The sequence below is a fragment of the Quercus robur genome, chromosome 8, assembly GCF_932294415.1.
Source record: "Quercus robur chromosome 8, dhQueRobu3.1, whole genome shotgun sequence".
NCBI classification, from domain to species: Eukaryota; Viridiplantae; Streptophyta; class Magnoliopsida; order Fagales; family Fagaceae; genus Quercus; species Quercus robur.
Window position 1 is genome coordinate 62,527,273 of NC_065541.1, and position 14,755 is coordinate 62,542,027.

The 14,755-nt window shown below is 31.3% G+C and overlaps 1 protein-coding gene and 1 long non-coding RNA gene across 2 annotated transcripts; both read right to left on the bottom strand.

Annotated features, from left to right (window-relative positions):
• Positions 1-865: 865 nt before the first annotated feature.
• On the bottom strand, positions 866-2,057 carry LOC126697543 (thaumatin-like protein). Its single transcript, XM_050394583.1, has 2 exons — positions 1,830-2,057; positions 866-1,723 (listed from the first exon to the last, which is right to left on the bottom strand). The coding sequence occupies exons 1-2, from the start codon at positions 1,885-1,887 to the stop codon at positions 1,047-1,049; spliced, it is 735 nt and encodes a 244-aa protein (XP_050250540.1). The 5' UTR covers positions 1,888-2,057; the 3' UTR covers positions 866-1,046.
• A 5,662-nt stretch (positions 2,058-7,719) lies between these two features.
• LOC126697544 (uncharacterized) lies at positions 7,720-9,059 on the bottom strand. Its single transcript, XR_007646217.1, has 2 exons — positions 8,951-9,059; positions 7,720-7,907 (listed from the first exon to the last, which is right to left on the bottom strand). It is a non-coding gene; the product is annotated as an uncharacterized LOC126697544 (long non-coding RNA).
• Positions 9,060-14,755: the final 5,696 nt, after the last annotated feature.

Consider the following 14,755-nt stretch of genomic DNA (forward strand, 5'->3'; position numbering starts at 1 on the left):
CATGAAAATGCTGCCAAGATTTGGTATGTATAGTTGTATACTTCACTCCGTTTTAATACACAAATAATTAAATTACTTTTGACTCTTGAGGAGTAAGCTTGATTTCTTGAGGTGAAATCTTGGCATTTTGCTGGGATAAAAGCATAGTAATAGTGAATGGGTACACAATTTTATTACACAGTTGAAATGATCAAAAACCTACTTATTTTTAACCAATTCGTCAAATGTATAACATAAACCCACCACAAATTTCTCTGGTCCAAATTTTCAGCTCTTAATAGTATGGGTTGTGTTAATAGGCACCTTACAGTGTCTGTTAACAACAGCTTTATAGGCTGTAAGACCAACTTCATAAAAAGAACAAAAAATATTAAAATAGACTATGTGATAAGTTTTATGCATTTTTCTTCTATTTATCCAATTTTTATGTTAAGTGAGATCTACATTAGTCAAACCTTAATAAGCACTGCATGGTACATATTAATATTTGCCTAATAGTATTAGCAAAACTCAGAAGCTTCCTTTAAACCCTTTGAAGCAATGAGATGCATTTGACAGTACTTGGTATGAACAGCCAAACAGGGTACTAAAAAGCTGTAGTGCTCCTACCAAAAAACCGTCCTCTACAGTTTGTATTTTGAACTTGAGGACTGATCTAATGTACTAAAATCCAACCTTGACTTTAGATATTGTTTCAATTATTAGCATCCTAAATTAAGGTACCAAGTATTTATACTTTATGGTTACCCTAAACCAACTTCAAATCCCCACTCACTTGTTGTAACTATTGAATTTATCAAAAAAGTTGGCTAAACCTTTGACAATGCAAATTGTACAGAAAATTCAAAACGATATCAAGAACAATTGATGATTAAATTGAAAAGAAACTTCCCTAAATAACAAATGAACTTTCAATCTCCAATTACTCACAACAATGAAAAACTTGGAACTGTAGGAACTACAAGTACAAGTCTAGTAGACATCAATGATAACCACAAAGTAAATATAGAAACCACTAGCGGCTAGCTCTTGACCAAACATCTTTATCAATTAGGAGGGCAAAATGTGATAACATACCTAGGAGCCCTGCAAGTCTTAAGCGCAGTAGAATCATCAAATGCATAACTATAAGCTCGTGGACAGATGGCCTTAAAAAGATGTGCAAAAATAGTTGGCTTGCAACTTTTTGGATTTGCAAACACCCCAGTACAGCAATACCTATCTGTTTTAGCAGCCAAACAAGCACTCTTACAAGCCACAACTTTCCCTTGTCTCTTTATCTCCAAAGCAGATGGGCAACAAATATTCAAATTAGCCTCACAAGCCGCTACACCACATCCCACACCACCACCTATAGGAACCATTGACACTGGCAAGTTGAACCCATCAACCAAACTCACATCATAGTAATGCAAGCTTGATTTAGAGGTTCCAAATGTCATTTCAACAACTGTGGCCGGAGGAACTCCACCAATGCCTTGGCAATGCAAAAGGCCAGCACAGTCACCAGTTTGGCATGAACCTTTGCCGGTTTCTTCATCAAAGCAACAACCTTGTCTGCCCCATACTCTTCCAGACCATCTTTCCGGGACTTCAAACACTACTTCCTCACCACTATAGAGATGAAAGCCACCATCTTTGGGGGTTAAATGGCCTGCAGTGGCAAGAAGTCCAGGCCATATGTTTTCCTTGCAATTGTTCACTATTATGAGTTGTGTCCCATCTGCAAAACAAAGTTAACAACAGGCAACAATTTAAGCTTTTCAACTATACCATACATATATTTGAAAGGTTTTAAGATTGTCATGTTGTGAGAGAAACGAGTTTACCTGTGAAGGAAAGGGTGTAGAGAATGTAGAAGAAGAAGATAACTAAGGAAGTCGGCATTTTGTTCTTCTTAATTTGTTTTGGAATTTGGATAGGAACTGATAGCTTGCACTTTTATGTTTTGAGAAAGTGATTGTAATAGGGAGAGTGAGAGTGGGGAAGTGGGTTCCTTCTTTTTCGCCACCATGAAATGATACATCCGTAGAAAAAAAAAAGCCAACTGCATGATGTTTTAAACAGAGACAAAAACTGGAGGACAACGAAGTAAAATTATATGTCTAACTGGTTCAAAACAACGTCAGTTTACTGGTTCAAAAAACCAACCGCTATCTCAACTCCCACAAAAAAAAAGAAAAAGAAAAAAAAAAAAAAAAAAAAAGAAAAAGAAAAAGAAAAAAAGTCCGAGAAAAGGAACACGCTTTCTTTGGCAAAACTGCAATACCCAAAGGTTTGGCTTTAAGTTTTTCTTTCATATGTTTAATGGGTAAAGGTTCTGTATATATTTTTTTCTTACTATGGTTTCTCTCCAATGTGTTGTGAGAAGATTTCCAACCAACTTTTCCAAAAGGTCATTAGTTTTTTACTTTAATTCACTGTTATTTCCCTTATTTTGCAATTTTTTATTTTTTTGAAAAACAAATGGATATTGTATGTCACACTGAGGGATTTGGTTTTACCGTTTTAGGATTTAAAATTTTGGATTGTGAGGTCTTTTTATAAGATTCTGTGCAAACTTTATTGCAATAAAATAGTTTGTAATTTTTTTTCTTTTTTTGTTGGGTTGACTTATTCACAAATTTGTTGGATTGCATAAAGGCCAAATTGAATAAGTTCCGGTGAGAGACACTATTACTTGATTGCTCATTTGAAGCAAAGCACACAGATACTGATGTATAAAACTGCACAACCCAGTCCTAAAGTTGGGGCTTGAATCTGGGTTGTTTTCACAGAAATTCAGATACTGATGCGTCCATGAATTTGGGTTGGGGTAGGTCTAGAAAATTACATTTAGGTAGTGATAGCCTCGAGTGCATAGTGGGGGCTGTTGTGTATTTCTGTCCTGTTTGTATGGTATTAAGTTAGAGCTGTTTTAGTTGGTCGTTTTTTTAAGAAATGTTACGTTCATAATATTTTTAAACAAGTCAGTTAGCTAGCTGTAGTATTTTGTAGGGTATATATATATATATATATATATATTTTTTTTTTTGATATAAGATAGAATTCTACTCTAGCCTAATCTAAGTGTATATGTGTGTGAAGCTCCCTCCTGGAGACTTGAACCCCGACCCTTGCCCCTACACCCCACAAGCACTTATACTTGTGGAGTGACCATCGCACCAAGGGAGTGCGGTGGTGGGTATATTTTATTTAGGATTAGGATACTTTGGTAAGATTTTCTTTAGTCAAATCCAAACTATATTTCTCTTCTCTCTATATGTCCCACTTTCCATCAATCAATCAATATATTTGTCTGTATATATTAAGAGGATTCAGAAAGTTAGTTATTGTTTTTTTTCCTGTCAAAAATACCCTTAAATTAGTTAACCAACAACTTAAAAATGAGGTTAAAATAGTAAATTGGCAAAAGAAAGTTAGTTATTGCTTTTTTTATTGTCAAAAATACCCCAACTTAAAACTTAAAAATAGGGTTAAAATAGTAAATTGATAAAAATAATAAATTCCTACTTTTAAGTTGAAATGCCTTTATGCTCCTAATAAACTCTTACTTTTACGTTGATTTAAATTCCTACTTCTATTCACTAACTCTCTACAAAATAAGATCACTCTTTTGTTAGTTTTAAAACTCCTCAAATCTACAAAACACACCTCACGCTTTTTTTTTTTTTTTTTTTTTTTTTTTTTTTTTTTGTGATTGGAAAAAGTAGAAATCTCAAATTATAATAATGTAAATTATTAATCTTTACCCAAAAAAAGAAAAGCCACTGAGCACGCGCGTGAGCACGTGCTCAGAAGTTAGTTTGTATATATTAAGAGGATTCAGAAAGTTAGTTATTACTTTTTTTCCTGTAAAAAATACTCCTAAATTAATTAACCAACAACTTAAAAATAGAGTCAAAATAGTAAATTGGCAAAAAAAACTTACTTATTGCTTTTTTTATTGTCAAAAATACCCCTACCTAAAACTTAAAAATGTGGTTAAAATAGTAAATTGACAAAAATAATAAATTCCTACTTTTACGTTGAAATACCTTCTTACTTCTAATAAACTCCTACTTTTATGTTGATTTAAATTTCTACTTCTACTCATTAACTCCCTACAAAATAGGATTACTTTTTTGTTAGTTTTAAAATGAGAGATGCTACGTTTACAATATTTTTACAACAAATCACATGTGGTTAGTTGTTATTGGTTCAAATTTGAAACTAACACTAAGATTACTTTTTTGTCCTAATAATAACTAGTAACAACTTGCCACTTAGGATTTATTGTAAAAATATTGTAGATATATCATTTTTCTTTTAAAATTCCTCTAATCTACAAAACTCACCCCACGTATTTTTTTTTTTTTTTTTTGGTGATTGGAAAAAGTAGAAATCCCAAATTATAATAAATGTAAATTATTAATCTTTACCAAAAAAATAGAAGAGTCTTTGAGCACGCGTGTGAGTGCGTGCTCAGAGGCTAGTTTGTATTTATTAAGAGGATTCAGGAAGTTAGTTGTTACTTTTTTTCCTGTCAAAAACACCCCTAAATTAATTAACCAACAACTTAAAAATGAGGTTAAAATAGTAAATTAGAAAAAGAAAGTTAGTTATTGTTTTTTTTACTGTCAAAAACACCCCTATCTAAAACTTAAAAATGAGACTAAAATAGTAAATTGACAAAAATAATAAATTTCTACTTCTACGTTGATATGTCTTCCTACTTCTAATAAACTCCTACTTTTACGTTGATTTAAATTTCTACTTCTACTCATTAACTCCCTACAAAATAGGATAACTCTTTTGTTAGTTTTAAAACTCCTATAATTTACAAAACTCATCCCACGATAGATATATATATATACTAGCCTCTGAGCACGCGCGTGAGCGCGTGCTCAGAGGCTCTTCTATTTTTTGGGTAATGGTTAATTTAGGGCATTTATTATAATTTGGAATCATTACATTTTTCAAACACAAAAAAAAAAAAAAAAAACCTAGGGGTGTGATGAGTGTCGTGTGTGGAGAAATAATTTTCCAATCACAATAATTTTTCATCACAAAAAAATCTAGGAGTGTGATTGGAAAATTATTTCTCCACACATGACACTTATCACACCCCTAGGTTTTTTTTTTTTTTTTTTTTTTTTTTTTTTTTTTTTTTGTGATTGAAAAATGTAATGATTCCAAATTATAATAAATGCCCTAAATTAACCCTTACCCAAAAAATAGAAGAGTCTCACGCGCGTGCTCAGAGGCTAGTTTGGTAATGAAAAATATAATCATTTTTACTGTTTTCTCTTTTTCGAAAATTCAAAGTATTTACATCTTGTACTTTGTTTTTTTTTTTTTAATATATATATATATATATATATACATCTATCCATGAACTATTTTAAAAATCCTACTTTTTAGCATCTCACGTTTTCCTTTTTTTTTTTTTTTTTTTTAATCTCTTCCATATTTTGGAAAAAAAAGACTCCTACAATAAAACTACTACTATAATTTCTCCTTCCATATCCTTATATTTAGGCACTAACATAATTGATTTTGAAAGAAAATAAAATGCTAAATTTTAGGGAAAAAATTTTTAAATCTAATATTCCATTCTTGTAAAGTCTCTCACGTTCTCTCTCTCTATCTATGTACTATTTTAAAAATTTCCACTTTCTATCCCACGTTAAACATCTGAAGTTTTCCTTTTTTTTTTTTTTAATACCTTTTTGGTGTTGTTGATGTTGTTTTTTTTTTTTTTTTTTTTTTTTTTTTTCAAATTTTATATATGACAGTTATCATTTTTTGTCATGTACTATTGCTCAAAATCGCACTTTAAATTTAGACCAAAGCATTAAACTAAGTATATACTCCTCTCTTAATTTAATCTTTAATTTACTTTTTGAAATAAATAATACGTTTTTTTTAATAAAAAATGAAATCGTTTTTATTGTTTTCTCATTTTCGAAAATTCAAAGTATTTACATCTTGTACTTTGTCTTTTTTTTTTTTAATATATATATATACACACATCTATCCATTTACTATTTTAAAAATCCTACTTTTTAGCATCTCACGTTTTCCTTTTTTATTTTTTTAATCTCTTCCATATTTTGGAAAAAAAAAGACTCCTACAATAAAACTACTACTATAATTTCTCCTTCCATATCCTTATATTTAGGCATTAACATAATTGATTTTGAAAGAAAATAAAATGCTAAATTTTAGGGAAAAAAATTTTAAATCTAATATTCCATTCTTGTAAAGTCTCTCACGTTCTCTCTCTCTCTCTCTATCTATGTACTATTTAAAAAATTTCCACTTTCTATCCCACGTTAAACATCTCAAGTTTTTATTTTTTTTTTTTTTTTTTTTTTTTTTTTTTTTTTTTTTTTTTGGTTTTTTTGTTGTTTTTTTTTTTTTTTTTTTTTTTTTTTTTTTTTTTTTTTTTTTTTTTCAAATTTTATGTATGACAATTATCATTTTTTGTCTTTTCCTAAAATGTAGTTTTTTTAATCCTAAAATTTAGTCATTTACTACACATCCATAACATAAGTAAATAAAACTTAAATTGGAAATTTTATGTGAAGAGATACATGTTAATTGTATACAAAATAAATCTCACGTTTTCCTCTTTTTTTTTTAATGTCATCCATATTTTGGAAAAGAAAGACTCCTACAATAAAACTACTACTATAATTTCTCCATCCATATCCTTATATTTAGGCACTAACATATCTGATTTTGTCTAAAAATAAAATGCTAAATTTTAGGGAAAAAAAAATTAAAAGTCTAATATTTCATTCTTGTAAAGTCTCTCACGTTCTTGGTGTTGTTGATGTGGGTTTTTTTTTTTTCAAATTTTATGTATGACAGTTATCATTTTTTGTCTATTCGTAAAATGTAGTATTTTTAATCCTAAAATTTAGTCATTTACTACACATCCATAACATAAGTTGTGGGGGTAAAATCCGTCAGTCGACGTTGGGCCATAATACATGTACTAAGCCCAACTACGACAAGAAGAAAAGGCATGGGCATAGGATATCCCGGCCCAACCATGTTGGGCCGGGCCTGCTTAGGGGCGTCCGAGGAGGATTACCTCCTCGGACTCGCCAAGTGTGTGTCCAATTCATACCCTATACATGGCGAAAAGTCATCCAATACGAAGGAACATTGCATGACGTTCAGGGAGGAGGGCAACCACGATTGCCGCATTAAATGCCAAGGAGCTACTTTTCCAGCCGCATTAATGTGAAAAGGACAGGAGCACAGAATTATCTTGGCCAGTGCAACTCACAGAAAAGAGGGAGGATGTCCTATGGGACAGGTACTCAAGTAGAGGCCCAGATGATTAACAAGTGTAGGGTCGTGATCTTAGGAAGGATGCTATATAAGAGAAGGAGATCCCCATGGCCAGGGGATCGCAAGCAGGAAGAAGAAAAACATAGAGAAAAGAGAAAGGGGTTAGAGATAAAAAGTAGAAGATACAGCCTCACGGACTGTCATTCCAAAAGCTTGGAGGAATATCCCTACGTCCAACTGGTTGCATGGCTTGTTCATAACTACGTTTCCACTGTCAAAGACCTAGTTCTGTAACCTACTCTCTACAAATTCATTGTTGAGGGGCTTTTGGGCTAGAACCACCCGCCTGTTGGGCCTGAGCCCCAAAAACCGCCCCTACATAAGTAAATAAAAGCTTAATTTGAAAATTTTATGGCAAGAGATACACGTTAATTGTATACAAAAGAAATATAGTTTCTATTACAAAAGAAATTTTTTTACAACAGTTTCTTAGATAACAACCACTTTATGTGAGGTTTAATACATATAATAATTCTTGTAAAGTCTCTCACCCGAACTTATCTAATATTCCATTCCAATGACTCCTCAATGCAATCCAAAAAGTTTGTGCGTACGTGAACCTGAGAGAGATAAAAGAATTAGGGTTAAACCAAGTATTTAAAAAAAAAAAAAACTTTAATTAACAAACCAACATTTGAATGTATATGTTGTTAAAGATAATAGCTTAAGTTTGTTAGAGTTTGTGTTTGAAAATTTTGAATTCAAATAGAAATAGAAAATTCTTCTCCAAAAAAAAGAAAAAAAAGAAAAAAAAAGAAATAGAATAAAGCAAACATTTGAATAAAGTGAGAGTGAAAGATGGTGGAAGATGATTGGGTGGATGACGGAAAAAGAAACTGAAGGAGAAGGATAATATTGTGGTGGATGTGAGAACGTGGGTTTTTTTTTTTTTTTTTTTTTGAGAACAAACGTGGTTTTAATAGGTGTAGCAATCCAACTTTTACAATTACCTTCAGTTATATATATTTTTGAAACGTAAGATATATTGGAGAGTTGGAACTAAAAATTTAGGATCAAATAGTTTGTAATGGAAGATGTGGGTTTTTTTTTTTTTTTTTTTACTAAAAAAGTGTATTTGTTTAATTTTAATTTTTTTAAATGGATAAAGTAATTTGAAAACTATTAGGAGAGTGATCCTATTTTGTAGGCAACATTTTAATGGGAGTTAAAGATGTATCTACTTATCAAAAAAAAAAAAAAACTAAACTAAATAGATATATACACCTTTTTTTGGATAAACTTAGGGTGTTTTTACATTTTTTAATAATAAAAAAATAGTATTAGAAACTTGGTTTCTTTTTAGGAAAAAAACAACAAAAACGTAGGTAATTTAACTAATTTTTCTATTAAAAAAAATAAACGTATAGTTAATTTGAAGAAGTGGGTTAGTGGGAGAGTGTTTCTATTTTGTAGGCAATATTTTAGTGTAAGTTAAACATGTTCTAGTCATTTATTACACATCCATAACATAAGTAAATAAAAGCTTAAATTGATAATTTTATGGCAAGAGATACACGTTAATTGTATACAAAAGAAATATAGTCATGGTTATAATTTTTAAAATGTAAACAAAGACTATTAAAATAGGTAAAGGAAGCCATACTGTTTAACTGTTGGAGAATGATTTTGAATACTTCTTTTGTAGCATAAGACAGCCCTATCTTTGGATCACAATACCTACAACATGAAATGACAATTCATTAAGAAGTACAATGATGGAGTATATGAAGGAATCATTTATTTCAAAATTACATTTTAAAATAAAGAAGAAGGGGAAAAAAAAAAGAGTTAACGTGATACATATAAGAAAAAAAAAAGTAGAACTTAAAGAAAGTCAATCATAAACAAAAGAAAAGAAAACAAAGAGGAACTTGCAAAAGATAGAACCTGAAAATTTGTTGAAGCCTCTGAGAGTAAATATCTTTAATATGAAGAAAAAGAGAAGATGATGTAGAGCTAAACTAAATGTCTTTAATTTGAAGAAGAATGAGAGAGAGAAAGTGAGATAGAAACTGTAAAGCGTACGTGAATATGTGGTTTTAAAGTGTAGGAGTTTTAATTTATATATCTATCCTTGGTAGTTGTAAACATGTAAGTGGGTATGATGAGGGTATCTTAGGCATAAAAAATGTGGAATCCAAACAGGGGAAGCCCCTTAAATAGTAGTATAGATATATATATATATATATATATATATATTTTTTTTTACTTCATCATGATGTATTTGTTTATTCTATCCTCCCCTTTTTTTCAAATTTTTTTTTTTTGTTGTTATTGGAAAAAGTAGAAATTCTAAATTATAATAAATTCAAATCATTAATCCTTATCCAAAAAATAGAAGAGTCTCTGAGTACACATATATAAAAGTAGAGACCTTATGCAGGAGTAAATGAGACAAGAAATATTAATTATTTTTCATAATAGCCAAATAACAAAACATATTTTTTGGTTCATTTCAGGGACATAACAAATACAAGAAAACGAGTTAGTTTTCTATAATATATATGAATGTTAAGCTGTTGAAATAAACAAAACATGGAGATTATAATATGAATGTCTAGCTGTTGAGGCATTTCGCACCATCATTTCTTGGTGAGGATGTATTCACACAACAATAATTAGATGCTGTTTTTCCGTTTTCTTTATTGTTTTTTTTTTTTTTTTTTTTTTGGGTGTGGAATAGATAAGAGGACCATTATCGTCATTATTCAAAGAAAAGGAGAAGTAATTCAAAGCAAACAATAATGGCTTCCACTTTGTCATCCCCTTTTTAGGACAAGATTCTCTCCTCTGTGTCAAATTATCCTATTATAAAAAAGAAATTTTATTGGGATATGGATGCATGTGCTTGATAAAGCTCGTTTGAAAAAAATTACATACAAGAGAATTTTCTATTAGAATTGTCAAAGATACAAGTTGTATGAAGTAATTCTTGATTTCGTAATGTACATTCAGGTGAGTGATATTTTGCAGAAGAGAAAAAGAACAGCTTGAACCATGCTCAAAGATAGACACTCTGAATCCAAAATGCAACTCAGTCAGAAAATGAGAAACAAAAAGAAAAGAAACTAGAATGCAAACCAATAATAGATATGGGACAAACGCAGCTTTCCAATGGAAGAGCAATCTTTATGTAGTATCAAATTCTAGTTATTTATAGAAAATATCAAGGGGAGAAGAGAAAACAGAAGAAATTTTCAACCTGATTCTCCTTTGTGTGTGTGTGTGTGAGAGAGAACCACATCAAAGCAGCAAGGAACATTTGGATGAGTTAACAGAAAGAGGCGCAATATAACAAAATTACAGCAAGAGCTCAACGTCTATATTCATTTGTTGAAGCAAAGGCACTTAAGAGGTTATGGGGAATACAGTGTTGTAGAAAAATAATAATTGAAAATTATAGATATAATGTTTGAATTGTTTCAATTTAAATAAATCAAATAAAGAAGATGTGAGCGTCAAAAACTAACTGACCTAGGGATACTGCGTGAATCCACAGGTAGTATTTATTTGACTGACAAAATTTATTTGTAAAAGACAAATAGGGAATAAACACTCCACAATGAGAAACTCAAACAATTAATTTCATCAACATCATATATTTTAGATGAAGCTAATGTATTTCAATAGGAAAATTTCTCTTTGTCGTGGTGTTACACTCTCTCTTGAATAGATAGATTTTCCCCCTGCTTTTCCTTCAGTCACTATTTTCCAACCCCTTTCTATTTGCCTGTCTCCTCCCTTATATAGGTACATTTCTTGCCCTTATCTCTATAGCCGTTCTGTCTCCAGCCGAATTTTCAGGGATATTTTTCTCTCCTTTGTCGGTATCTTCCCTCTCCTTATCATGTAACATGTCTTGTGGGGTGTTTATACTGTTCAGGATGTCTTATATGCATTCAATGCGGTAGAGGTCAAGTGGTAATCCCATCATTAATGCAGAGGTAAAGATCTCAACCCTTCTTACTTGTTCTGGAAGATTTCCCGAGGTTCTAGATCTCAATTGTAGGTTATACGTGGATCATTCGTACGCACTTCCTCGAATAGAAGGCTTGCTATCCATCTCACGGGATCACTCTATGTGGATTCCCCTTCCCTCCTAGATGCTCGGGACAACCTCACTCCACTCCATCAGATCTTGTAAGCTATTGGGCCTTCTTGTGAATATGTGTGTTTGGCCCATTTCACTCCACGGGGCCCAGCAGATATTTGGGCTTCAGGCAATATGAGGACTTGTCCACTCCTCACAAAAGATACAGATTCACATTGGTCAAATAATAATTGACACCAACCTCTTCAGTTTTGACAGTATATTTAGGCTATTTAGCCTTGAGGTTTCAAAAAGAGTGGAAAATTCTAGCTGTGACTTAAATAGTACACCGACAAGAACCTCTATAAAATTTAAAAGAAAAGAAATCCATCCTTAATCCTTATAATATAGGAAGAATATTATATAAATCTCTAACAATATGATTGACTACGATTGATGGTTTCAGGGTAAAGTTGCAGTAGCAAGGCTTGATGGTGTCATGGTAAAAGGCACCAAAATCATGAGTTGAGTTATGACTCCTTAGTTAGCATAATTTTAAACGATTTCCTAATGTTTTAACTTCAAACCATTTCCAAGTTTTCAAAATACGTAACAAGTAGTTGTTTCACAAGTATCTGTGGCTCCACAGTCTTCTATCTGTAACAAAAGAGACATTTTCAGTTTTAAGCAATATCCATTTTAATCTTATTCATCTATTGACAAGGAAAATCACAATCACACATGCAACATCATAGTATGAATGTTACTATTGTCACTACCATCTAAGTCAAACTAGCCCAATTCCCACACGATGTGCGATGCATTTTGTTATTAGTTTTCTCTAATATTTCAATAATTTTCCTTAAAAAAATTATAATCTTTCATTTTTTATTTCATTAACAAAATAGAAAGACAATTAGAGTGGTGTAGTAATATGATCATAATATATGTATTTATAAATTTGAAAATTGCATGATATAAATAGGCAAATATCGTGTCTACTCAAGAATGCAAATATTATTTAAAAAAAAAAAAATGCAAATGCAAATATCCTTCAATTACTTTCTTTATGTTTCAAACTCTAATTAAATTTGAGTAAGGATACCATATTTCAAAATAATTGTTTCTCATATAAATCTTAGAAAAATGACATTAAAATTTCATTATATTAAAATAATTAATGCACCATTTAACATAATTAATATAACAAAATAAATGTGTGGGGCCCGGCCCAAAAATGATGGGCTATTCCAAATTCAGGCCCGTCCGAGGAGCGTCATTTTCAAAGAAAAACCTCATATGAAGCGCTATTCAACCCCAATAGCGCCAAGGAAACCTGTCCGAGGAGTAACTCCTCCTCGGACATCACGAAGCCCAGACGAGGAACTTGCCCCAGCCATTTCAGCTCGTCTTCCCAACCTATAAAATGAATTAAATCCAAAATATCTCACGGAAGGCTACCACCACATTAATTGCGCCCCAACCACCCTCTTGGCCGCATTAATGAGGAAAAGACTCCTGAACAGTACCGCCTTGGCCTCTGCAACTCACAAAGGGTCTGATGAGGGCGTCTGATAGGACAGGTGCTCAAGTGGATGCTTGGATGATTAACAGGTGTAAGGCTAAGATGAAAAGAAGAAGAATATATAATGTAGTGGAGTCCCTCAAAGAAGAGGACGAGAGAACTGTATCAGGAACAAAAAAGAAATAAAATCATACTTGAGAAAGATCAATTTTGGTGCTTTCTATTTTCTTTTGGCAAACCATACTGTACATGCATTAGACCGAACAAGTTCACTGAGGCCAAGTTCTTTGACCCATCCTCTACAAATAATTATTGTGGGTTGCGCTTTGGGCCAGGGCCTAATCAACATAAGTTGGGCCAGGAAAATCGTGCAACTACAAAATGTATTTATCCCATTAGTAATCTCAATTAAAATAGTTTCTTATATAAAATATATAAAAATAATCATATAAATTCCTCTAATATATATAAATAATTAATGCATTACTATAAATAATTAATAATATATGCATTTACTCAATTGGTTAATCCAATGAATTAATACTTTGGTATAAATGCAAACTTTGTTAAGGTGGAAGCCTAAATAAAGAAAATTTTAAGGAATGCGTTATATGGCAAAACCCCATACTCCCTCGCATATATATATATATATACATATAGAAACTACTTCATGTTTTGCACATCATCTCTACAAATTGCAATTAGATGGAAGTTATATATACAATCACTAAAATTAAAAGAAGAAAGGTTAAGCTATTAAGAAATGGTGAATTTAATTATTTCATAATTTTCCCTCACATGTGGGCCTAATTTTTTTTTTTAATAAGTGGGGTCTAACATGTGGGATTTAATATTTTTTAAGTGGGAGGTAGAATAAAGTTAGGGATCAAACTCAACATCTTCTGCTTTGATACTATGTTAAATTTCCGATTCAACCAAAATTTTAAGATATTAACAAATAGTAAATTTAATCATTGGGCAAATTATAATTTACCCACCCGTAGTTTGGCTGAAATTAAGTTGCCTACCTGTGGTTTAAAATTTGACACATTACCCACTAGAGGTTTGACCGAAATTTAAGCTGTCTAACTAAACTAATCTCAAGTAGGTAAAGTGTTAAATTTCAAATTACAGGTAGTCAATTTAAATTTTGGCCAAATTACAGACGGGTAAGTTGTAATTTCCCCGTAATCATTTAACCATAACTTTAGTGGGTTTCAGTTAGTTTAATTGGTAAAGTTTCTGATGGTTGAATAAAAAATCTGAGGTTCAATTCCCGTCTACACAAAAAATTGATCGAAGTCTTGGTTTGATGATAAAGAACTATTATCAGGAGCGGACGCTATATATCGAAACTATCTCAAAAAAAAAAAAAAACTTTAATACTGTCCAATCAATTATAAAGAATCGTCAGAACATGTAAGGTTAAGGAGTAATGGAAGTTGAGAATTATAGAGTTTTAAATTTAATAAATTTTTATTGTGAAGAAAATTTCAATAATGGCTATTTTGGAAAAAGTGGAAGAAGCTAACTTAACTATTACTTATCAATAAAAGTTCATAAGAATTCTAGTTTTAACTTTTAAGTATCCGATCATGCATCTCCGGGACTTAAGCCTCTAATCTACCTCTTAAGATGAGTAAAAGATGAAATGGATAGTGGAAGAAAGGGCAAAAGGATATGATCACCATGAGAGTTATGGTTAAAGCTCCAGAGAGCTAAGCTCAATCTATTAAGCTGAGTTCTCAATTGTTAAGGAATTAACATATATTATGATTTTGAATATAATATAATGACAAGAAAAAATATATATAATATGATCAAATCTAACTAGTCTGCTGAGGATCCGAACT